This window comes from Zeugodacus cucurbitae, chromosome 2, assembly GCF_028554725.1.
Source record: "Zeugodacus cucurbitae isolate PBARC_wt_2022May chromosome 2, idZeuCucr1.2, whole genome shotgun sequence".
NCBI classification, from domain to species: domain Eukaryota; kingdom Metazoa; phylum Arthropoda; class Insecta; order Diptera; family Tephritidae; genus Zeugodacus; species Zeugodacus cucurbitae.
In genome coordinates, this window is record NC_071667.1 from 25,016,401 (window position 1) to 25,040,972 (window position 24,572).

The 24,572-nt window shown below is 34.4% G+C and overlaps 1 protein-coding gene across 8 annotated transcripts; it reads right to left on the reverse strand.

Annotated features, from left to right (window-relative positions):
• Nucleotides 1–3,446: 3,446 nt before the first annotated feature.
• On the reverse strand, nucleotides 3,447–23,813 carry Pak3_1 (serine/threonine-protein kinase Pak). Of its 8 annotated transcripts, none has more exons than XM_054226010.1 (9): nucleotides 23,641–23,812; nucleotides 22,998–23,425; nucleotides 12,882–13,205; nucleotides 12,668–12,822; nucleotides 8,118–8,283; nucleotides 7,386–8,054; nucleotides 5,283–6,064; nucleotides 4,716–4,934; nucleotides 3,447–4,647 (listed from the first exon to the last, which is right to left on the reverse strand). In XM_054226010.1, exons 3-9 carry the CDS (start codon nucleotides 13,033–13,035, stop codon nucleotides 4,564–4,566), a joined length of 2,229 nt encoding a protein of 742 aa, XP_054081985.1. In that variant the 5' UTR covers nucleotides 13,036–13,205; nucleotides 22,998–23,425; nucleotides 23,641–23,812; the 3' UTR covers nucleotides 3,447–4,563. The 8 variants fall into 8 exon arrangements, with proteins under 8 accessions (XP_054081985.1, XP_054081986.1, XP_054081987.1 ...); XM_054226011.1 differs by having other exon boundaries at nucleotides 23,701–23,802; XM_054226012.1 differs by having other exon boundaries at nucleotides 23,767–23,782.
• Between the last annotated feature and the right edge of the window lie 759 nt (nucleotides 23,814–24,572).

Below are 24,572 nucleotides of genomic sequence, written 5' to 3' on the forward strand. Positions count from 1 at the left end.
GTGGATGCATTTTTATTGAATTATGAGTTTCGTGTATAAGCAGCGACCAATTTCGATACTATACGTTGTATATAGTGCAGTTAATAGAATATTGCAGTTGGTTACTATTTGAAGCGCTTTCTAGACAAGCATAGGTGGAGTCATTTAATGAAGCCGAACCTTAGGAAAATTAATATTTTCTTAAAAAAAATTTGATGATTAACAAAAATAACTATTCTATGCGCTATTTAGAGTTATTTATTGTGCAAAAATAAGATATATATATGTATATACAAATTTGTCATAAATTACTTTTATAATTGCATCAACTTACTTTTTTTTTCAAAATTAACTTAATCAATGTTTTTATTTTAAATTATTTTTATTTATTTTTACTTTTCACTTCCGTTCATAATATATATATTTTTTTCATTCATAATAATAATTATACTCATAATAATCATATAATAATAGCGTAAATATTAGAAGTTATTGTTAAATACATTCGTTTTGTTTTTATAAATCTTGTTTTCGTGTACAATAATTAATTTGTAGTGTACACCAAATCTTCATCTGATCTCTGTGAAAAAAAAATATTTCACTCGTAAAATATAACAAAACATAATGATTGTTAAAAAAAATAATTATTAAAAAATATGTATATAATTTAATGCGATTTATATACGCGAATACGTTTTTCTATTTTATTTGACTAAAGTTCTATTGTAGTGTGCTTAATATATCAGTTTTATTATAGCTATGGTCGTATGTATGTATGTTAACAAATATGTTTTCGTCTTTTCATGTAATTTTGGAAAAGCAAATGTTTGTGTTTTGAAAGTGGCTTGTCCAATTGCATTTATATTGACCCTTTCCAAACTCATTGGTATTGCGCGAGTTAGGAACTCCATTAAGAAAAAAACTGTTAAATTATATCCAAGTGTATACTTGCCATCATCTGTCGGAAGCCAACTGATTCGTAACTAAAGTAAATGAGTTATCAAAAACTTTTAGTATGTGTTTTTCTTCAAACCTTGTATGGAGCCACTAGCATCTAGTGAACTAAATCTGCAATTGAAAGCTGTTTCTTAAATGAAATTTTTTTTTTTACTATTTGTAGTATTTTATTGTTTGTTGTTGTTTATGTTGTGTTACTATGTTATATGTAGGTGTTGAGTATATTTTTGGTAATTTAATTTTATTTTTTGCGTCATACATTTTTTAATGTAGTTTTATTTATTTCATTTTCCTTTTTTTAGTAATTTACAGTTAGGCACGAAGTATGATTTCCATTATTATTTTATTTTCTCGACATTTCCAACATTTGCCACCAATCAACGCTCATTGTTTAACTTTGCTCCAACTTTATCATATTCATATTATTTTTGTTGTAGTTTTTATTGATTTAATTTGCAATATATGTATGTCTGTAATTATACTTTCTGCATTTGCTGGCTACAAACACACACACATACCTATAACATTCAAGTCGCACCATTTGGCGCACTTGCAAATTGGAAAAATACTATTTATACATACAAGTCCTAATTTCGTTTAGGTTCTACTAAATACTACTATTATTAAATACAAATATACAAACATACATATTTTGGGTTTGTGTTTTAGTTACATATGTATGTATGTATGTGTATTTGTGTACTATTTATTTTTTAATTTATATTTATGTATATATATATTTTCTTTTATTTTATGGTATTTCGTTCTAATTAATTATTACTTGGTAATCACTAAACGCTATTGTGTTTGTTCTTATTATTGTTGGTGTTCTTTTATTACTTTTATTCTTGTTCTTCATATTTGGGTTTTTTATTTTATTTTCTGTATTGTTTTCTAACGACGTTCATGTTTGTCTGTCTGTATGTTTGTATTTCTTTAATATAGTAATCATGTACTTATACGAGTACTTACAAAGTATTCAGTGTGTATTCTCACCTAATTCATGTTGTAAATGTAAAACCCGTTATTCTGTCATGGTAAAAACTGAAATATACAAACCATAATGTGTAATCCAATTAAAATATTCGATATAGACGATAAGCAAATAAATGCAAACAAAATTATAAAAATAAAGTACTTTACTAATTTAATTTACTTTATTTTGTATGAAGAGTCACCAATTTTGCGTATCAATATTTCGTAAAATGCAGCTTTCCACTCAAACTAAAAGATGATTGTTTAAATGGTATATTGCAATTAAACCTAAAATTTTGTATTTTGTTAGAAATCAATTTTATTATTTTTCTTTTAAAATTATTTTAAATAAGCTCTGCTGTCTAAGATTTCTTGAATACGCGCTTTATAGTTCAACAACTGAACTCAGTTGCTTGAAAAACTCGAAGCAAGCATCAATGTGTTTCATAACAGCAACAATAACTAATGAGAAGCTTCATTAACCAGCCAAGTTACGTACATAAAAAAACAATTATCACGTTTAAGGGGTTACGTGGGTTTCGAAATTTCAAAATTGGTAAAAAAAAAACAAAATTTCTAATTAAATGGTGCAATATGTTTCAAAAATTCTAAAAAATTTCTAATCGATCCGGTTAAATTATAAGAGATAGACCCTTTGGAAGTTCCGACCAGTAGGCCACGTCACTTTGAATGTAAAACTTTAAATGCGTTTATCGCAAAACACAATTTTTCAAGTCAATGTACACGATATCTCAGAAGGTATGAAGCGAATTTGCTCAAATTTGCACACACCTTAGAAATAACACTATCTAATTAATGAATGAAGGATTTTTTTTATATATTTATTATAATCAATTTTTTCGAGCCGAAATGTATGGCGAAAATTTTACCAAAAATGTGAGTTTTTTGGTTAAAATTCTGTAAAAAAAATTCGAAATACAATGTTTTCTTTTTTCCTACGTTCATTAATTAGAGTTATCCATTTACTATCGAAATGATAGAAATTATAGATATTGTTTTTGGATGAACCAATCATGAGTTATGATGTTTTTTTGAATACGTCATGGGAGACGAGATGCCAACGGCTGAGTTTTCGGAATTATTACATAAAAATTTAACAAAATACTGTTGAAATATGTATCTTAGACATACTAAATTTTTTAAATGAAATATATGATTGTATACATTTAAAAAAAAAAATGTAAAAATTCACTTGTTTTTAGCCTCTGCAACCAACCTAATCCCTCAAACCATACAAAGCCATCAGCAGAATATTTTTTTTTGTTTAAAAAATTAAGTGGAATTAAACTACTTCAATTTAAAATACAAACACTCATAACAGAAGTTTTGCTGCTTATTTATGTTCCACGTTTCCACGCATTATACAAATCTTGAGAACCGCACCGCCACATTATTATAAGTTACTGATTTTCAAGGATTTTAAAGATTCTGAAGATCTTCAACTTAATCTCAAAATAATATAAACATGAAACAATGAAAATCTGTCTCTGCAATCAAAATAAATCAAATTCATGTTTAAGTTTTCTATAATTACAAATATTATATTATATAAATAAAGGTGTCAGTAAGTAGTAGAGCGTTTTAAGTTGTAACTTCTGCTTGTTTGTTTGTTTACTTTACTTAACTTTCGTTAAATATAATTTATAATTATGTATAAAATGCTAATTATAATTAATTAAATTGTATGTAATTAGAATGACATAGTCTTACAAAAATTGTCTCAGTTTCTCTGTTAAATGTATGTATGTATGTATGTATGTAAGTGTTCTCACGTTAAAGTACTAATAACAGTAATTAATTTAAATAAAAATTAAATGAAATGAAAGAAAAGAAAATCGTACGCAAAGCAGACATTTAAAATGTCGATCAGTTGTTATACAATGTTAAACCTACAAAAATAAAACTTAATTTCCTTCAATGAATTGCAAATACATTTTTGAAACCTCGCACAATACAAGGAAATGTGTACGAGTAATGTATTATATAAATTTCAATATATTTTAGTTTTCAACGAAACAATCAATTTTTTCTTTCTTTTTTTTTTCAATGAAAATTTTCCAAAAATAGTGCCGCAGCCAAGTTTATAAATAATTATATTATATCATTAATACATGGAGCAATATCAAATGCCAAACGAAAATTACAAATACAATTTCGTATATTTATGTTTTGTAATCCTTTCAATTGTAACCACATTCCGTATCGTATCGAGTGGACTGCTCAACGCATTGGCGCATTTTCGAAACTCATGCACAATTTATAATACAAACTATATATTTTATATAGCTATAAGTAAACGGCGGCGTGTACTGCTCCTCTCACTTTGCGCTTAATAAAACGTGAATATATGATCAATATATATGTATTTGTATATATTAATCAATTTTCAATACGTGTGTATAAACTGCAGCTATGCAGGTGTAACTGTGTTTTGATCTGTTCGCGTTGCATTATAGTCGTGTTTCTTATGTATTACATAGTTTTCGTTCCTAGTTTTATTGTTATTGTTTATATTGTATGTATGTATGTATATATGTATATATAATTTTTGTTGTTTTTTTGTTGCATTCAAGTGTTTTAAGTTCTAATTTCATCACTTTTATGTAAATTAAATTAATGTTTCTTCTTTAATCAGTTTCCTTTAGCGGCTTCTTTGGCGGCCATAATCAAAGGCGTTAGGCTAGCCAATGGACGTGCTAATTTCAGGAAAGGATGCTGTGAAGAAGACAATAACGTAATTTAATTTGTGCAAAAACATATGGAACAGTTTTTAAGCGCTTTACCTTCAACAAATCGTGTGCACTCGCACGTCGTTCGACATCGACCTCCAAACACTGATCGAGAAAATCTTGAAATACTGTCGATAATTTTTCCTTCTCCTTGATTTCTGGCTTGCCATTTGTGGCAATGAGGTACAGGGCTTTCAATGGATTCTCATTTAAATAGGGCGGCTCACCCTCAACCATTTCAATAGCCATAATACCGAGAGACCACAAGTCGACCTAATATAATTAATAAAAGTGCGAATTAGTTTTAAAAATTAAGAGTAACAGTATTTTACGCTAGTGAAATCGGTTTCAATAAATAGTGCGCTCCTAAAAGTATACTGAATAAAGTTGTACCGTAACGAAATTATTTTTGAATTTAACATTTCTTTTAGCACATAATAAGGTTGAACTTCTATAACTCGAAGTTCTCCATGACTCGAACTCTTGAATTGGCAATAGATGTCAAATTTCATACAAATCACATTCCATAACTCGGAATTCTCTCAACTCGAAGTTTTTTGTGGATTATGGTGATTCGATTTAGAGAAGTTCTACTGTATTTCAATGTTCATTTTCACTCACCTTGGGTCCGTATTGTTTGCGCGTCACCACCTCCGGTGCCATCCAGTACGGTGTGCCCACCATTGTTGTGCGTTTCGACTGTTCTGGCGAGATTTGCGCACAGAAACCAAAATCTGTCAGCTTCACCGACCCGTCCAGGCCCAATAGTATATTATCACTCTTTATGTCACGATGTATCACCTGATTGCAGTGTAGGAACTCCAAGGCCTGCAATACTTCGCGACATACCGCCGCTATCTGGCCCTCATCCATGCAGGTCTCAGTGACGACATCGGTGAGCGAACCGCCTGGTAGATATTCCATCACCACCCACAATTCCTCGGACACTAAATAACTGTCCAAATAATTCACCACATTCGGATGTTTATTCTCTCGCATCACAAGTATTTCGTTGATGATAAGTTCCTTCTTCGGTTGTTGCGATAAGTTCATCTGCTTAATGGCAACTTCCATGCCCGTCGATGACTCGATCGCAGTATACACCGTGCCCGAAGCGCCTTGGCCGATCTTCTCCATCTTGGTGTACTTGCGATTCGGATCACCAACCGAAACGATAGTGCGTAATTTCTCCAAAATTTCCTCATCGGACATTTTCTTCTTCTTGGCGGTGCCGGAGCGTGGCTGTGTAGCTGCTGTGGCCGCCGAGCTCGGTGCCACCGCTGATGGTGTCACCAATTGTGCCGGTGTCGTGTTGGCCTGTTGCGGTTGTGGCACTGCTGCATTGAGCGCTGCTGCTGGTGTAGCCGTCAAACGTTTCGCATTCGGATCGGTAGAATAGAGGTCTGCAGGCGAGGTGTCGTCACCGCCAACCGGTGTAGCGTATGTTTGTACAACGGCAGATGTAAGTTCACCACCACCGGAGATTGGTGTGGCCGGTGTTATTGTTGTGGTTGTAACGGTAGTGGGCGTCGGTAAGGGTGGCGGTGGTGGCGTTGTCATCGCCATAGAATCGCAAATCGAGGAAGACACCGATGGACAATAGATGGGTGGCAGCAGCGACGCATCGTCATTAAATGATGGGAACGATGAAAAGGAGGAAGCAGAAGAATCGTGATTAGTCGTCGTTGCATTACAATCGATAAATTGCAAATGAGTGCTAGCAGTGGAGTTAGTAGCTGTTGTTGTTCTTGTTGTAGTTGTTGTTGTGTCAACTGTTGCAATGTTAGAACTAGTAGTAGCAGTAGTAGCATTAGCAGTAATGATAGAAGTAGAACAAGTACCAATGACACCAATAACACTCGTATTACTATCGAGCGTACTGGCAATGGTCGTCGACGTAGTCAACAACGTTGTGGTTATATTACAAATGGATGCCGATGCATGCGTAGCGACAGGCTCAACAGTTTGCTGTGGCAGAGGCGGCGCAGTCACAACGCACTCGGACGTTGCTGTTGCTGACTTTGCTGCTGCTGCTGCAGGCGAAACAGAAACAGAAACAACAAAAACACAAAACGAAAACAAACAAACGAAACGGCATACGAAACGAAACGAAACGGAAAAGCAGACGATACGCAACATTCAAGTCAGTTAATTGTTTATTTTTTTAGGTTAAATTTTGTTATGATATGTTTAAAAATGGTTATTGTTAAATTTTTTTTTTAATTTAAATTATGCGAAAAGTGTTAAAATGTACTTGAAAATTAATTATGTTGTTCTACACTACACACTCACGCGCACACACACACGCATACTCATTTCTGCCGGCTGCAATACGCACATACAAACATACGTACATATGGTATGTGATTTTGTAAAATATATGTGTTAGTAGTGTTAAGCATACGCAAGCGCGGATGTGCGTGACAATTTTGCCAATTACACACGTGCCAACAAATGTACCGCCAATAACACACATAAATACATATATACTACAAATATTAATTTTTACACAATCAACTGCGAAATTAATTTGCTGCCAAACTATCGTGGTTTCACATTTTCAACTTTGAACGTTATATGTATATACACAATCACAACACAACTCACTGCAATTTGTTGGAACGCGTGCAACTTGCGAATTGTTATGTTTGCTACTAACTAAATTATTTACAACAAAATGGCAAAACAAAAACGCAAAAAGATTTAATGTTATGTTGTAATTACTTTCGTTATTTTTGTTCTTATCCAACGTGGTTGTTGTTGTCGCACTTGTAGCTGAAGCTGCGGCAGTGGCGACGCCTGTGGTTGCCGCAATTGCGTTATTCGGCGTGCGGTATTGTTGCTGTTGCGGTTGCGCCACATTATTCTGGTGCTGATGTTGGTGTTGTTGCAGCTGTTGCTGTTGTTGTTGTTGCAGTTGTTGCAGCGGCGTTGTTGGTGTGACCGCGCGCAAATGTTCAATGCCCTCCGACACTGCGCCCTCAATGGGACGCGTATAGATCGATTTCGTGCGTTCGGGTCGCGATGCAATCGGCGGTGGCGCCGGTTGTGGCGCACCCAATATATCATCTTCATTGGCGGACGAATGTTGCGAAGATGAGGAGGCCGTATTGCCACCAAAATTGTACGAATGTGATTGACTCAGCGCGCCGCTGTGCGTCTGATGGTGATTACCATGCACGGACGGCAACACACCAATGCCACCGCCAATGCTGCCGCCCAATTGACCGATCAAACCGACTGTGTTGGAATTCGAATTCGCATTTGTACCGCCAAGGCTTAGATTGCTGAGATTGACGCCAATCAAATTACCGCCGCTATTCGAAGCGTGCAACTCCGAGTCGGTTGGTGTGCTGCTGGGACTGCTGCTGCTGACGCGACTCAACGAGGAGCCTGTAATAAATAAATGCATGTTATTTATAAATTGAGTATGGTTGGGACAGGGCGCTTGCTTACCTGAATGCGTCGTTATGGCATTTGTCATGTATTTGGAACTTGGCCGCTGCTTTGTTGTATTGTCAAACCACTTGAGCACATCCAGCACAGCTTGTGGATTGTTTTTCTGCTCTTGCTTGCTGATGTTCGAGTTCATCAGCAGACGCGCCCACGCCTCCGGCATGCCCTGGAAACACACAAAAACGGTAGAAATTAATAAAAAAAAATTTAGAAAAATGGTAAAGACAAATATTTAACCATATTCAATATTAGCTAAGTGGCTTGAAAATTAATTACATATACAGCAAGATGTACATATGTGCTTCGGCTAACTAGCCAAACTAAACTCGTGTGTTATGGCTTGCTCGTGCGTACAACTTACAGCCCAGTAGCAATAATGAAGCTTGCGTAGAAAGGAAGGCAGAAAATTGGTAAATATAAATAAAATAGGCAAACACAAGTGTCTGCGGCGGCAGAGTTTTTGCGTAAAAGCTTTTTTGTTTTTCTGTGCCAACAGCTAAGTAATAATGAAAATAAAGACGGCCCAGCCAGTTCTTACGGAATATATGTATAACTTTTTGTTTTGGGCAATGCGAAAGGGATAAGTACGTGATTGGTATATAAATGAAGAAAATGCTCTTTGCATTGTGTGGCCGTTTTATGAATTTCGAAAAAATCGACAAATTATGAGGACATAGCCAAAAATGATAAACTGATATATAGGTATGTTAATATAATAATTAAATGGTGCTAAAAATTTTCCAACGATTCTTATTTTTTTTTAAAGCTGCATGTAAAATTTTTGCACCAATAAAAAATATTTAATATTCGAGATTTCTATTCTACTATCATCTATTGAAACAGTAGGTATGACAAATAGAGAGTCGAGCGAAAGCACAACCATGAGATGTTCGAATTTTTGAAATTGCCAAAAATTACTACAACTTCATTATTAAAATCTCGTAATGTCCTACATAATATTGCCAGAAAAGAAAAGCAATAAACAGATTTCCATTTCATCCGTTTAGCCTTAAAACGGATATCTCAGACAATAAATGAAAATAAACTAAGCGTGTAATGTTTTTTTTTGTCATAAAATAATGGTCCTCAACCCAAAAACGTGTTTATATTTAAAATTTGTTTACAGAGTCACGGTAAATTTAAGGATTGATGCAGTGCAGAAATGAGTTTGACCTATATTTGATAATAACGCACGGCCAAATAGTAAGATAGCAGTGAAAACTTTCAACCAGACTAGGTGCTATTAAAGTAAAAAACTTGATAGGTGAATCATATAAATGAGGATATGAGGAGAATTTCACTATATTGATAATGAAACAATGAAAACTTGCAATTTAAAGTCATACTTATGTTTTCGATACAAATCTAACCTAAAACTGATTACGGATATTTGAAAAATATATTTATTCGATTTTCTATTTAATTTTTTTTTTTACACCAAGAAAATCTTCGTAATTTACACCTGTGATCTTAAAGTTTTCATATCAATTGTCAATTATTAATTCAAAATGTTAATGAAAACTAATGCGGTAATACACGTTTAAGCAAAGAACGTATGTGGCAACTTTAAGGCTGGTGAGGGTTGATTGAAGCATTACAAATATATTATATATTACTAACATACATACATACATACATAGCATATATCACATACAAATGTTAAGCGATTATAGTAAATTTAATAGAAAAAACACTAACAGCCAGTAGAATAAGGAGCAAAGCATTTGACGTTTAGGAAAATTCGTGTTTATGTTTGTATACAAATGTATATATGTAGATTTCTAGAGCTTTGTTGAAAAAAAAAATCAAAATAAAATGAATACTTAAAAAGAAAATACTATAAAGAAACTAGAACTAGCACATGTCGGCGCGCATTTTGATTTTCGGATGCGTTGGAAGCGCTACAGGCAAATTTCGACGATAGCAGCTAAATAAATCATCCAGATATAGGACGAGCGCTTATCAATTAGAAGTCTCATGATACTATAGTTAACGCTTTGTGTTACACATTTACACATTCATAGCTGATACTTACTTTTATTGGCAGCTTGTTATGTGTAAAGCAAAAACGCACGCATAAATTAAAAAAAAAAATTAAAATTGATAATATTAAATATACATATATTGGAAGAAAGAAAGAAAAGAAGAAAAAGTCAACATATAAATAAAGTAATCACCGAAATTACAACTAAATGCTGCCTCCAAATTGTTTAATATTATTATTTATTCATGTTTTTTCTGTTTTTGGGAGAGTTGCACGCATATGTTTGGTGTATTTACTTTTTGTTGTTGCTGTGATAATATTTGAGCAAAGTAATGTTTGTTTTTGTGAAAAATATATACATACATATATTTTTTTGTTGCAATTGCTTTTCTTTTTCGTGTTATTTGCAACTAAAAAGTAGCGCAGACGAAGCGAAAAATTATTGAAAGCGGTGCTAAATATAAGTGAAATTTTCTGTGGCTACGTTTACAGAGTTATGACTTAATGTTTAATAAAATATATTATTCAGTTAGAAAATGCTTAATAAAGCAATAAAAAGAAAATTGTAAAAAAAATTATATTATTAACTTTAGAAAATACTGCATTTGTATTTGAGTTAATATTTTTAAAATATTTAAACAGATTTTGACCTTAGAAATATTTAAGATTTCAATGTGGTTTTATAATTATAATATTTGAAATTAAAGATAATGAACCTGTGTAAACGTAGCCTTATTGATACTCTTGAAATTTCAATAAAAACTTTATTTAGTAAGCAAATTGGGCTGTAAGAAAAATGTATGATTGCTAAAGCGAGAACAAAAACAAAATTTCAAATGCTGTAAGAAAATGCATATAGTTGTAAAAACATATATTCGAAAAAAAAAATAAATCATATTGTACCACATATGTACATGTAAAGTAGTTTTTGACTTTTCGAGGTGTCGAGTAACTGAATAGACATATCTAAATCTACACAATTTCTCTACACGAGGTTAGCTTGAATATTTTTTAACCCAGCTCTCTTATCAACAATTAATTAGAAATTTTCTCACTCTAATTACTGCAAAAAGGCATATACATAAAATGGCAGCGGAGATTCAGACAAACAGCTGACGCGAAAACTTAATAACTAGTACTACTATAATTTCTACTGTAAAATATATTAGCAAAAAATTTCAATCAATTTTCTAAAAAAAAAAACGGCCTAACTTGACACCTGTATCTAACCTCACACATTTGTAATAGTTTTAATTGTTTTTGTAATAATAAAGTCAATATTAGAGACTAATAAATATAGCTGTGTATACATTTAAGCCTAAAAAGTGGTTTATGGGTACACAGTATACCTAAAATTAGCTATTCTAGTAAGCTAGTGTTTTCTCATAGTAAATATTTGCTAAGAACTTTACATATTGCTGCTAATGGCATATATTAAAGCGAAGATTCAAAAATTGTACATTTTTATATGGATAAAAATAAAATTTGCCGATCTAAACGAGCTTCTGGAGACCACGCAATGTGTCGTGAATTGGAGTACTAAGCAAAAAAATAATTAAACATTATAGCAAACGTTTTTTTTTATGGGAAGGCAACGCTCGGAAGACTAACACTGTGCACCGTGTAATAAGACAAATATCTTCAATAAAGTCACTTAGCTGATCGGTTGGTTAGATAACATCATAAAGACACACGCCACAAACAGGTGTAGAAGTGGCCAAGTGTATAAATATATAAAGAAATATGCACTTCTGGCCATTGGAAAATCGCATAAGATACTACAAACGAATTGCATTTCATCTTACATACACATTTAGTTTCCCACGCGTTTGCCGTTACGCTCATTTTGTATGATCTCGGTGTATCATAAGCACTTGCAACTATATTATTTTTTCGTCGATAATAATAAAGATGACACTAACCAAATTCACGCATTGGCACAATTACACTTTCAACGGCCAAAGTAAACGCTTCTAATAGGTTTAGATAGTATGAAGCGAAAGACACTGTTTGAGTTTTTGAATAAACACTTTTATCTGTGTGTTGTTTAACAAGCGAGCAACTTTATCAGTAAAAATGTTTGTTCTGCTGCACTTGAAAGTGTGAGAGTCATGATTATAGTGAGTCATTAAGGTGGCACATATGCGGAGGCGCAATACTTGTTTTTTCACGGTGAAATTTTTTAAAAGCTATACAATTTTCTCACATATTGTTATTGATTGAAATGAGTCAAAAGGTGGGCGAGTTGACATTTAATCAATGAATGAATGTGTCAATTTGCAATTGGTGTAATTCGGGTTGCTACTTAAAAGAGAGAAAGAAAATGAAAAATGTAAAAAATGTAATTTTCGATTTTCTTGTGAAAATAATAATATGGAGAGATAGAAAACATATTTGTAGCGACGCTTGCGACATAAGCATGAAGTATGCGCATAAATAAGCAGCAGTTTATACCATATATGATATTCATATATATGCAGATTTTCGAATTGTGCATAAGCGGCAAATCGTATGGCAAATTACGCTGTTATGTATCGTAATTATGAATTAAAAGTAGATTACTTACCGTAAATTCACCGGTGATCGCATCGAAACCGACATGCACGGTATGCTCAAAATTCGTGGGATACGATATATTCGGTTTGGAGTCTGTGTGCGAAGGCTTCGAACCTTTTATCTTATTTTTCAATGTCTTTTTCTTGCGATCGGGATCATCTGGCTCTGCGTGTACATACATTTTATAGTTACATTATCTATACACAAAACACACAGGCACTTACCTTTGGGCAGCGGGCGCATATCGACGAGTGGCCCATCACCACCTCCACCTACACCAACGCCCGTGTTGATGGCACCACCGCCGACACGGTCGCCACCGCGATTGCTGGTCAAACGCACAGGCGGCGCTGGCGGTTTGTCCTCTTCGCTGGACATTTTTTTCCGTTGTTGCAGCGGTCGGAGATGATGATTTTGTTGTTGTTGTTGATGTTTATCGCTTTTTAGCTCTGCAAATGGATATTGGTAAAGCGTACAGTTGCGATTGGTTGGACGTACGGTAGCCAACTGAGGCGCGTCGATGACCGGTAAGCGTTCAACTGTTGTCGCTGCAGAACAAAAAAGAAAATATGTGTGAGTACAAGAATATAATATGTAAAAGTAGTGTGTTTGAAAATATATAGATCGCGTGCTTTTTGTTGTACAAATATTTTGGATTTCGGACTATTATTTTCGGACTAAATAAGCTTTGCTTCGCCCCTTGCGAACTTTTTTCACTTATACCTATTCTGCACAGCCAACGTCGTCAGTCGATAATTCGGACGGACGCTGATAGCAGACAACGCGATCGCGTCACGTCATTGAAATTCGCACTTAAGAGCGTTTGTCACACTTTTTTGCAAACAAGGCTATACAACGAGTGGAATAATATGAAGCCGAAAGCAAAGAGAGAAGACCGGTGGGGCAAAGGCGTTTCCATTCGTTTTGTGGTGAGAGGAAACGAAGAACGCAGACAAAAATACATATTAAATAATAATAAAAATTATCAACAAATATCACTCGCATTAGAACCGGAGCGCACATCAAGCAAATCATGAAAACCATACATCTATGCATATACATACAAATATACATATGTATGATATTATACAATAATATTTATTGTTATCTGCTTTCACATTTTGTTTGCCAAGTTTGTTGCTTATTTTTCTCTATCCAAAGCTGTTCTCAAACCTATTATGTACTACGTGAAATTGGAGCAACTCTGCCTGGCCCATTGTTGGTATCAGCAACTGATAGCAAATGGAAGAATGGGACTGGCGGTACTGCAATGAGAACACCGAGAAATTCTAGCAAAGGCTGAAGGCTGAGGGCAATAAGTAGTCATGTTAACAATATATATGTGTATACTCGTCATATTTTCACCATTGTCGGCGCGCCAACAGCAACAACAACAAATGCAAATTGCACAGGAGTAACAGGAGCGACGGCGACAGCAGAAAATGTCAATAACTTTGCTGTCGCAAGACATTCCTCGACGTTAGTCTTCCGGTTGGCTTTGAAAATCACGGGAAATCCACGACAGCGAAGTGGGCGGTGGAATAAATAATGTATTATGTATGTGTGATATGTACAACCGACGATACATTCACACATACACACGTACGGCTGCACAAATGCAACAAATAATCAAATAAAAATAACAAAAAATCTATAAACGCGCGCGCACAATGCAATGTCAGACAAACAGCGGGGTCTGCCAATCGGCAAACGGCGGGCGGCATCGGATAGGCCAGAAGATCAACAGTGGCAACCGCGTAGGTGACAAGAGCGAGTGTCACATAAATTCTTTGAGAAAACTATATTTACTATTAAAAAAATATTTTTGTGTGTTGTGCGTGCCGAACGTTGGGATGTAGTAAACGTTGAGAGACCGCGAGCGTAGCGTCAATGCTTTTGCAGTATACACGTACATATGGTATGTAGTTCAGCCGATTTGGCAGGCAAGAAAATCCAAAAATCAAAACCCGCATCATCCCACATGGCTAAAAATACGCGCAAAAAATAAAAAAACAGCTTAATAAAAAAAAAAAAATAAATACAAATAAAAATTCGATATAAAACCAAAAGTAATTGAAAACAACGTTAGCGGTAGTAGAGACGTAGGGAAACGACAGTTGTTTGGCGCGCGGAGGTGGTGAAGGTAATTGTGACAGTGACAGTAGCGTAAAGAAAAACAAATAAAAACACAATATGGAAAATACAAGTACAATCACATCGCAGGAGATGCTGCTTGTCAAATGATGTGCCACAAATAGTGCACACATACGCATTCATATGTATGTGTGTGTCTGTTCATGTCTAGAAGTAGATTGACGTGGGCGTACTAAAATTTAATTGAATTGATAAAAGAACATGCGAATTAAAGCCAAATTGTTCAGTGTATAGATAAAACATTCCATCTAATTAAAGTCGCTTATGCAATTAGAAAGCTTTAATTTATATCTTTGATAATAAATATGTAGGTATATACGAGATTTTTCTTATTTGTCATAGTTAAATAAACTTATCTATATTTATATGTATAATGAATAAACAGAAAAATACCTAGGTGGTTTTGGAGAAGTAATGCGCTAAAAGTTTACCATAAAGTTTATGCAGTCAAGGGCCGTATTTTCACCCGACCAAGGACTGCCAAATCATCAGCATTTCTCAAAATTATTTAGGGAATGTTTTCTGTAGCTACTACAACAACAAACGTAGATAACTCGTAGATAACTGAAACGATCCCAATTATAATTGCGCCGACTATCAACTCGCAGCATTCATTTTCGCTTCGAGGATTGTGACTTCGTATTTCGCTAAATTTACTAAATAGAAGTGAAATTTCGTACAAATTACATTCCGTAACTCGGTAGTCTCTTTAACTCGAAGTTTTTTTATGTGTTATAGTGATCCGAGTTAGGAAAGTTCAACTGTACGTTATTGTGGTCTTTTAAATAACCGATTTAGAGTTCTTTTACGATTCAGTAACACTGAAATGCAATTAAAACAATTTTATGATTATTATCCATAAGGCAGAAAGGCTTATTGATGTATATAATAATTTTTATAAAAAAATAAAAATACGTTTGCACGCAAATAATTAAAATATACATATGTATATAAACATGGTACTAATATCAAGAGGAGTTGTAATAATAAATGCATAAAGTTATGCATTCAATTCAAATACATTTACGTAAAGTAAAAAACATTTACGAGACAACTGAAAACTCTCGATAAGCGCATATCGGATTAACTGCACCCGCACTGCTGCAGCTAAAAAAAACTGTTGCTTTTGTGGCAACTATGCCTGTCACAGTCATTGATCGTCACGAAAACAAGCGTATATACGAATGTATGAATACGTGAAGTGGCGCCTTGCATGGATTTTCAGCAGTGCCACTGGCGGCACAACTATGCGCTGTCAACACAAATTTAAAAGTAAGAAAATCGACTAAAAAATAGCGGGAAATGAATAGAGTACACCGATTGTGTCGACTGGGTGGAAAAGAGATTAAGTAACTACATAAAAGATGGGGAAATTGAAATAACTTCAATTGGGTAAGAACAAAAAGCAACAGGAAAAGCTGAGGCACAGAGCAATGGCAACAGCAGCGACGACTGCGAAAGGACATACACAAATTCACACGCATTCATATGCCTGTATGTTTATTTGGCGTTGCTTTTGCATACCAACGATAGTGCGTTTGTGCCCCGCAGCTCGATATACATATACTAACGTCCATAATTTCAATTTCAATAAATTTGCCACAATGTTGTTAAAAATAAATTCCACTAAAATATAGTCAAAAGTGGATGCAGCAAAAGCCACCGAAAATAAATGCTACAGCAACATAAAAGCGTTGGAGACAAATAATGTAAAAGTACAACTAACAAAATGAAAAAAACCACAGCAGAATATTAAAGAAAACCATTGGAGTCTGCCGCCAAAATGGGCTGCGCCGGCGGCAGTTTGTACAAGGCAAAAGACAGACGCCGCACGCGCGATAAGCAGCAGCCGCCACTACGCGGATAAGAAATGCAAACATACACTTATATATATGTAAATATGGATGTGCAACAAATGAATGCAACTGCTAACAGAAGCTGTCAGTTTTGTGGTCCAAAAGAGAGCAACGTACTACAAACATAAAAACCATAATCAAATTGCTGATTAAAAAATCTCTAGGGTAAAAACGATTTTGGTGTGAAAACATACAATAAACATTTAGTTAATATGCATATAAATAAAATAAAATAAAATATTCATAGAAAATCCAAAACGACAAAAACACGCTACAAAACAAAGCGTAAAGAGAGTCATAAATACTTTCACAATCAATGTATGATGATGATTAATAATATTTATGTTAATATGTAAGTACATACATATTTTTGTATGCATATGATGAGGCATCGAAGCAAAGTGTCGCGCTTAAATTATCAGTGAAAATTAACAAGTACGGCTGTAAAATGCACATAAAAAATGTATAACAAAATATTATGGCATCATACATGTTATTTACTTATTATGAGCCACTGGAGGCAAAAACAATAATATCGTAACATGAGTAGTATAAAGATATTGGAGAAAACCTGACTGAAGCGTAGAGTATAAGTGGTCTTGTACTAGTACGAAAAGGGTGTGTAGTTTTTAGACCGCATTTGGTTTCTTGAAACCAATTGGGATATGTTAGTTGATGTGTTATTGTCATGGTGGCAGAAAGTTACAACACTGAGAAATGCTGCCAGTCCTTGGCCGGATAAAATTCAGAGTCGGTTTCAATTATGTGGATTTGACTGTCGTGGAAACTAGTGTTGGAGATCTCAATCCCCACTTACTAATGACGATTTCATGAATTCTTAATTCTTATCCTAAAAAAAAGGAATGCATTTATAATATTATCATCGATGACACCTAACCCTGGGTCTAAGAAAAGGGGGTTATATATGGATTGAATTCAATAAAGTAGACCCGATGTACGTTAAAATATTGAAGATCGGTTGTTGATGTTTCAATTAAAAACCTAGTCAATAATACCGAATTGACGAAAGCATAATATTTTTATACCCTGAACAGGGTATATCAAGTTTGTCACGAAGTTTGTAACACCCAGAAGGAAGCGTCGGAGGCCCTATAAAGTATATATTTAAATGATCAGTATGTTGAACTGAGTCGATTTAGCCTTGTCCGTCTGTCTGTCTGTATATATACGAACTAGTCCTTCAGTTTTGAAGATATCGTTTTGAAATTTTTCAGATGTTATTTTCTCTTCAAGAAGCTGCTCATTTGTCGGAACTGCCGATATAGGACCACTATATCATATAGCTGCTATACAAACTGAACGATCGGAATCAAGGGCTTGTATGGAAAACTTCCGCATTTTACTACATATCTTCACGAAATTTGGTGTAGGAATTTGGCTCATAGAAATAATTTAATCTCCGAAAAAATTGTTCAGATCGGTTCACTATAGCATATAGCTGCCATACAAACCGAACGATCGGAATCAATGGCTTGTATGGAAAATTTTCGCATTTGACGTGGTATCTTCACGAAATTTGACATGGATTACTGCTTAAGGTAATAATATAATCTCCGAAGAAATTGTTCAGATCGGTTAACTATATAACCTTAATGTTTCCGTCCGTCCGTCTGTCCGTCCGTGCAACGGATAACTTGAGTAAAAATTGAGATATCTTGATGAAACTTGAGATATGAAACTTGGAACACACGTTCCTTGGGACCGTGAGAGGGTTGCTTGCGAAAATGAGCAAAATCGGACCACTGCCAAGCCCACAAAATGGCGAAAACCGAAAACACAAAAAGTGTCATAACTAAGCCATAAATAAAGTTATAAAAGTAAAATTTAGAACAGAGGATCGCACTAGAAAGGGGCATATTTAGATGTAATTTTTTTTGGAAAGTGGCCGTGGCCCCGCCCCCAAATCGGCTATTTGTACATATCTCCAAACCAATAAAGCTATATAAACCAAACTTTCTGCAGTCAGTTCTCTTACGTACCCCACCACTCACCATGAAATTAGTTGAAATCGGATAATAACCACGCCCACCTCCCATACAAAGGTTAGGTTGAAAATTAATAAAAGTGAGTTAACTCAGTAATGAAAAACGTCAGAAACACTACATTTCACAAAAGAAATGGCAGATGGAAGCTGCACTCAGATTTTTTTACAAAATGGAAAATGGGCGTGGTATCGCCCACTTATAGGTCAAAAACCATATCTCAGGAACTACTCGACGGAATTCAATGAAACTTGGTTTGTTATAGTTTCCTTACATCCTAATGATACGTTGTGAAAATAGGCCAAATCGCTTCACAACCACGCCTACTTCCTATATTCCAGAACTTTGAAGACGATCTGAATCGTTAACTTTACAATATATAAAGTAAGCACTAGTGAAGATATCGATGCAGAACTTTGCACAAATACTAACTTTATAGTGTGGCAGCCCCATTCTAAAAATCGCCATATACTTGTTGCTGGTAATATAAAAATGCGTATACACACATATACCCTTGAAAATAAACGTCCGAGCAAATCAACTGGTCCGAAATAAATAAAGCTGAATTATTCAACTGTCAGCGGTTTCTAACACTGGGAATATGCAAATGCGCACACAGATGTTTACATTTTGAACCATACGTATTTACATGGGTACATACGTCCCGCTATGACAACTAATGAATGGGGGAAGGAATTACTGAATGCGGCTACCGCTGCAATAGCAATTGTCGATTAAATAGTGACAAAAGGGCAGCACAACGCAGCAGGGTGAAACAACTTCACTAAAACAGCAACAGCTCTCTGGCATGACGACGCTTGCAGCAGTTGCGGCAGCGCGTATGATTCATCTTTATCAGTTTGCCGGTCGACGAGACAAGCAGAACCGACAACAGCAGCAGGCTGGGCGTCAGCATGGTGTACGCGTCCAACACTCACAGCTGCTGACTCCGGCTTTGGTTGAGACCGGAGCAAGTGGTTGTGCCACGTTGTCGATGTTTGGCTGAAGTCAATAATAAGTATGTGCATATGTGTTTGTAGATGTACTTGTATCTATGCACATGCAGTACAGAGGGGTAGCTCTAATGAACACTTCCATAGAAACGAGATGGAATATTGTCGGTAATTGAAGCTTTACTACTGTAATGATATATGACGGCAGTGAATTTGCATTTTACGCGTATGTCATATGTAGCACCAAAGTATTAACTGCAGATTGAGAGGTGTGAACATGTATTTACTGCGAGAAGATAGAAATTATAAACAAAATCTGACCGCAACTGCACACTATACAAACTAATATATGGACATGTACATATGTAATGGATAAAGTATGTATCAAGGACAGAGAAAGATTAGATTTTGTAACAACAACAAATTGACAAACAAAGACGTAGAAAATTTTGCAAATAATATAAACTTTTCCAAAAACAGATTATTATTAAGAATAAAATCTACGAAAATTTTCAAATAAAAACTAAAATTTTCTTCTAAATTGAAACGCATTATAAAATTTGCTCATTTATAATGATACATATTATTAAGTAAATCGTATATATTGTAAAATTTATGTGAAATATATTAGCTACTCGTCCTTTGCATATTCCATAACGATAGGCCAGTTCCTTATTCGCTTATTTTAGCAAGCTAACATGCTTGAAAATATGCACACGTGCATGGAATTCGCAAGAGACAACCGTGAAAGAAATAGATAGTATGACAGCAAACAACAGCGAAGATGATCCAAGCACAGGCGCAGTTGCAAAACAAAAGAGGCAAGAAGGCAAACACTTGCCGTATGAATGCGCTACAGTCCCAGCACCACTTGTGCATTACCTACAGCCTACCGACCAACAACGAACGCGACACAATCATTGAAGAGCACACACTGAAGGAACTCAGAATAGGCTGGAAGAAGTGCATGCGGAACAAAGGTGAGCGCAAATTAGTATGTACATATGTTTGTGAAAACGTAAGTATGACGTAGAAGAAGGCAAAACAAAACGCTTAAGTATAGAAGATAATATATACATTGAAATTTCCACATATGTATATAAATATGTATGCAACTAATTCGCTGACTAGCTACATGACTCGTTTGCTTGGTTGTCTAGCTGCCTGCCGGCATGCTTAACGCATTCAAGCGCAGTGGTATTACTGCATATGCAGATATTAATGCAGTTTCAACATAGGTGCAATACACCGTAGCCATCGGTTGCGGTTACTTCACTACGACAACTACTAAGTAACACTATCATCAGTACACAGACAAATTGGGACTACCGTTGCATGGTAGATTCTCTAACAGACTCACACTATTTCAAGTAGCGTCTTCAACAAGCAGCGCCTACTTGTATTTTTGGTTGGCTATGCCGCCGTGATTAAGGTGCACCTACATATGTATGTAAAGTGTAAGTATGATGAGCGCAGGAGGAGAGTAGTACTGAAAACGGCGGCGGTGCAATTGTGCTATTAGTGGTTTGTGTAATTGCACGTATGTAAACTTATGCCGCATTGAGTTTAAAAATAACAAATATGAATTTATATTCTTATTTATATGAAGGTTTGTTTGTACATTTGTATATTGAGTGCTTCAACATTAGTGCATTTATATTTGAGTATATACAGTTGAACTTCTCTAACTCGAATCACCATAATCTACACAAAAACATCGAGTTAGAGAGATTTCCGAGTTACGGAAGGCAATTGTTATGAAATTTTACATCTGTTCTCAATTCAAGAATTCCAGTTATGGAGATCTTCGAATTATAGAAGTTAAAATGTATTTGCTGTACAGATATACATATATACATAAGTCTGTATGTAGGTAAGTCAATTTTTTATCCAATCGCCTTTTGTGGCCTTTTCGATTTTAGCTTTACATACTTACATAACTAAAAAAAATACATTCCAAAAGAAAGATTTTTTTTAATCGAAAACACAATATATAAAAACTTTTGCGTTGCAAGTTAACCGGCGTACACCACCTTCCTCGCCATTTTACCTTATTCGTAGGCGGAAATATTTTCATTTTTATTTGGTGCTTTAATAATTTTTTTCTTGTACATACAATTTTTTCTCATTAGTACATAAAGCAGATATTTCATGCATCAAAAAAATGTATTGTAAGCGAAGTGATGACGACAAAAGTGTTAGTTGTTAGTTACCGAGTAGTGTTGTTGCATTTCTTTAGGTGCCGCCGGATCAGTACAACGGAAATATGAAACCCACAAAAGGAAATCTAGCAACAACAACAACCACTACTTATAGTTGTTAACAATTAACAATGGGCTACAACCACTAGAATAGCTACGACTAAAGCACATAAACGTATGTGACAGAAAGCCAACATTGCGCATCAAAGTGTGTTCAAGTGAGTGAACGGAAACACATGTACGTTCTTACATACATTTAATTCTTAAAAGACTGTAACACATAAGTGACTGAACAAGTAATGGTTTAGAATAACCAAGTGGCTAAGTGACGATGTGTCGAAAGTCTCAAACTGTGAGTTAGTCATTGCGTCTTTCGGTCAACAACGTATCAAAGCTTGAGGTAATACGGTTTCTAGAAGGCTTGTCTGTTTATGTAAATCTGATAATATCGCAAGACCGAAACAAAAGAAATTCAACCGGATATACAAGACATATAAGCAATTTAAAATATTAGTACTAAAAACAATATACACACATACATATGTATATTAAATTATATGAATAATTTGGTTAGAAGGGCTTACCTAATAATAATTTTTAATTATTTGAACAATTAGCCACAATTTTAGAAAAAAAAACTTCGAAATCATAAGAGAAAGCGGTTATAAGAAAATTATTTGTTTACAATTCCAAAGATTTACTGACTAGTTTTTTTAGGCTGAAAATGTTCATAAATAAATTTATTTGGAACTGTTATAGTCTATAGCGTTTCAATAAATTGATTGAAATTTTCATATACAAATTTTGTAATTCTTTTCATTGTCTTATTGTCTTTCTCTTGCTAAAGTTCATTATTATCATCTGTGCATCTTAACATTCACACATATGATATTGGTAGTTATATATAACTGAATTATAGGTCTCCAAGTATCAAACAATGGGCACACAATTGAAATTGTGCAAGCGTGCATTTTCCACAAGACAATTTAATACAAACTAATTCACATTAATAATGCATATAATAGTTTAACGTTGAAAAATCAATTTATCTGCTACACATGCGTTAGAGCAATTGTAAAGCTGTTGTAAAATAATGGTTTATTTCGAACCACATAGTTTCACTTCACAGCCTGCTGTGGGTAAATTTTATGAAATGTTTTAATTATAACTCACCTAATAACTTAAAAAATGAGGTTCTTAGAAACTCTACTACCTCTTGACCGTTTCACTAGATACTTTTACGGAGGTTAAACTTCCACATTCCGTTTAAGGTTGTCTCCAAAATTTGGAACGCAAGTGTCAGCGTAATTAGTGGCCAGCAGCAGCTGGTGACAATTGCTTTATATGTAGTAATTCAACTTTTTCGTAGTGCTCTTTTGGTTTTTTCTCGCTTTACTTGTATCTTTTGTAACACTTAATAACTTCTTACACGTTTTTAATTGTATTCTTTTAAGTTTTCACCCAGTATATTTTTGATTCTTATTCAGCGTTTTTTAGAGCAGGAAATGCGTCCACTTGCCTCTCGGTCGGTTGATTAGTCTTGCCGTTTCTTTTCGCTTTTTCTTTCACTTTAGTTTCATTTCAATTTTCTTAACTCTGCACTTTTGAACATACAATCAAAAAAATTATGGCCGAGTGCAAGATAAAAAAAATTAATGAGCGGATGAAGTACGGAAAGGTAATGAAGGAGTGAAAAATCGCATTGACTGACGAATAGGAACGCGAAAAAAACTTAAGGATGATGATTCGACTTGTAACTAACGCGACGGTGCTTTAAGCTAATCATAGTAACAACAAAAAAATACGAAAAGCTCACAGCGATTGTGCACTTTTATGCTAAAATTAGATACAAAAGAATTATGAATTTTCCGTTTACTTCTACGGAATAATCTGCAAGTTAAACTTAGACATTTCTTATATTTTTTGGACAACACAAACACACCATGGAAAAAAGCGAACTGCACTCTATCGCTGCTACCGTTTCTTGTCTACTGTCACACTCGACAATGGTTGCATTCGCGTGGGCGCAGTAAAAGAAATATTTACTATTTATTTATTTTTTGCACAATTTCATACAAAAGACTTAGTGATATTTAAAATCTAAATGCAAATCAACGTATATTTAAAAGAAAATATTAATAATCTTTTGAAACACGAAATTAAACATTTAACATAAACATTTAAATCCTACAATTTTAGGTTTTAAAAATTCACAAAGAAACACTTACAATTTGGCATTTCACTTTGATTACAATATTCGCACGGATTGTCAAAAATTTTATTTACATAATGCTATTCTTTTCTATCTTGCTTGAAAATGAAGCAGTGTTAAAAAGAGATACACCAATGCTTCTGATTGGATTACTCACGGTTGCATTCCGTCACTGTTTTGTAAAACAGTGCTATTCAAACTGTAAGTTGGTATTTGTTTATGGTCATACTTATATATTTTACCTTATTTTATTATTAAAATAATGTAAGTTGGTATTTGTTTATGGTCATACTTATATATTTTACCTTATTTTATTATTAAAATAATGTTATTATAGAAACACGAAAGCTCGAAACATTCGTTCATCAAAACATGCTTAATACAGTTTTATGTTTTATAATCTGGAAAGATAGATTAACATACGAATTCAGTTGCTGTTGAACATCGATTGAACACACCGCATCAATAACAATTTCTTTGCATATCGCCGGGCGCAGGTGACCGTTGCAGAAACTCTAGGAATGTATATATGTATA

Coding starts and splice junctions, on each gene's coding strand:
- Pak3_1 (XM_054226010.1), bottom strand. CDS start 13,035: ATGTCCAGCGAAGAGGACAAACCGCCAGCGCCGCCTGTGCGTTTGACC. Junction 6,065..7,385: donor TAAGAACAAAAATAACGAAA/GTAATTACAACA, acceptor CCTCGCCTGCAG/ACCTCTATTCTACCGATCCG. Junction 4,648..4,715: donor GTGCACACGATTTGTTGAAG/GTAAAGCGCTTA, acceptor TCTTCTTCACAG/CATCCTTTCCTGAAATTAGC.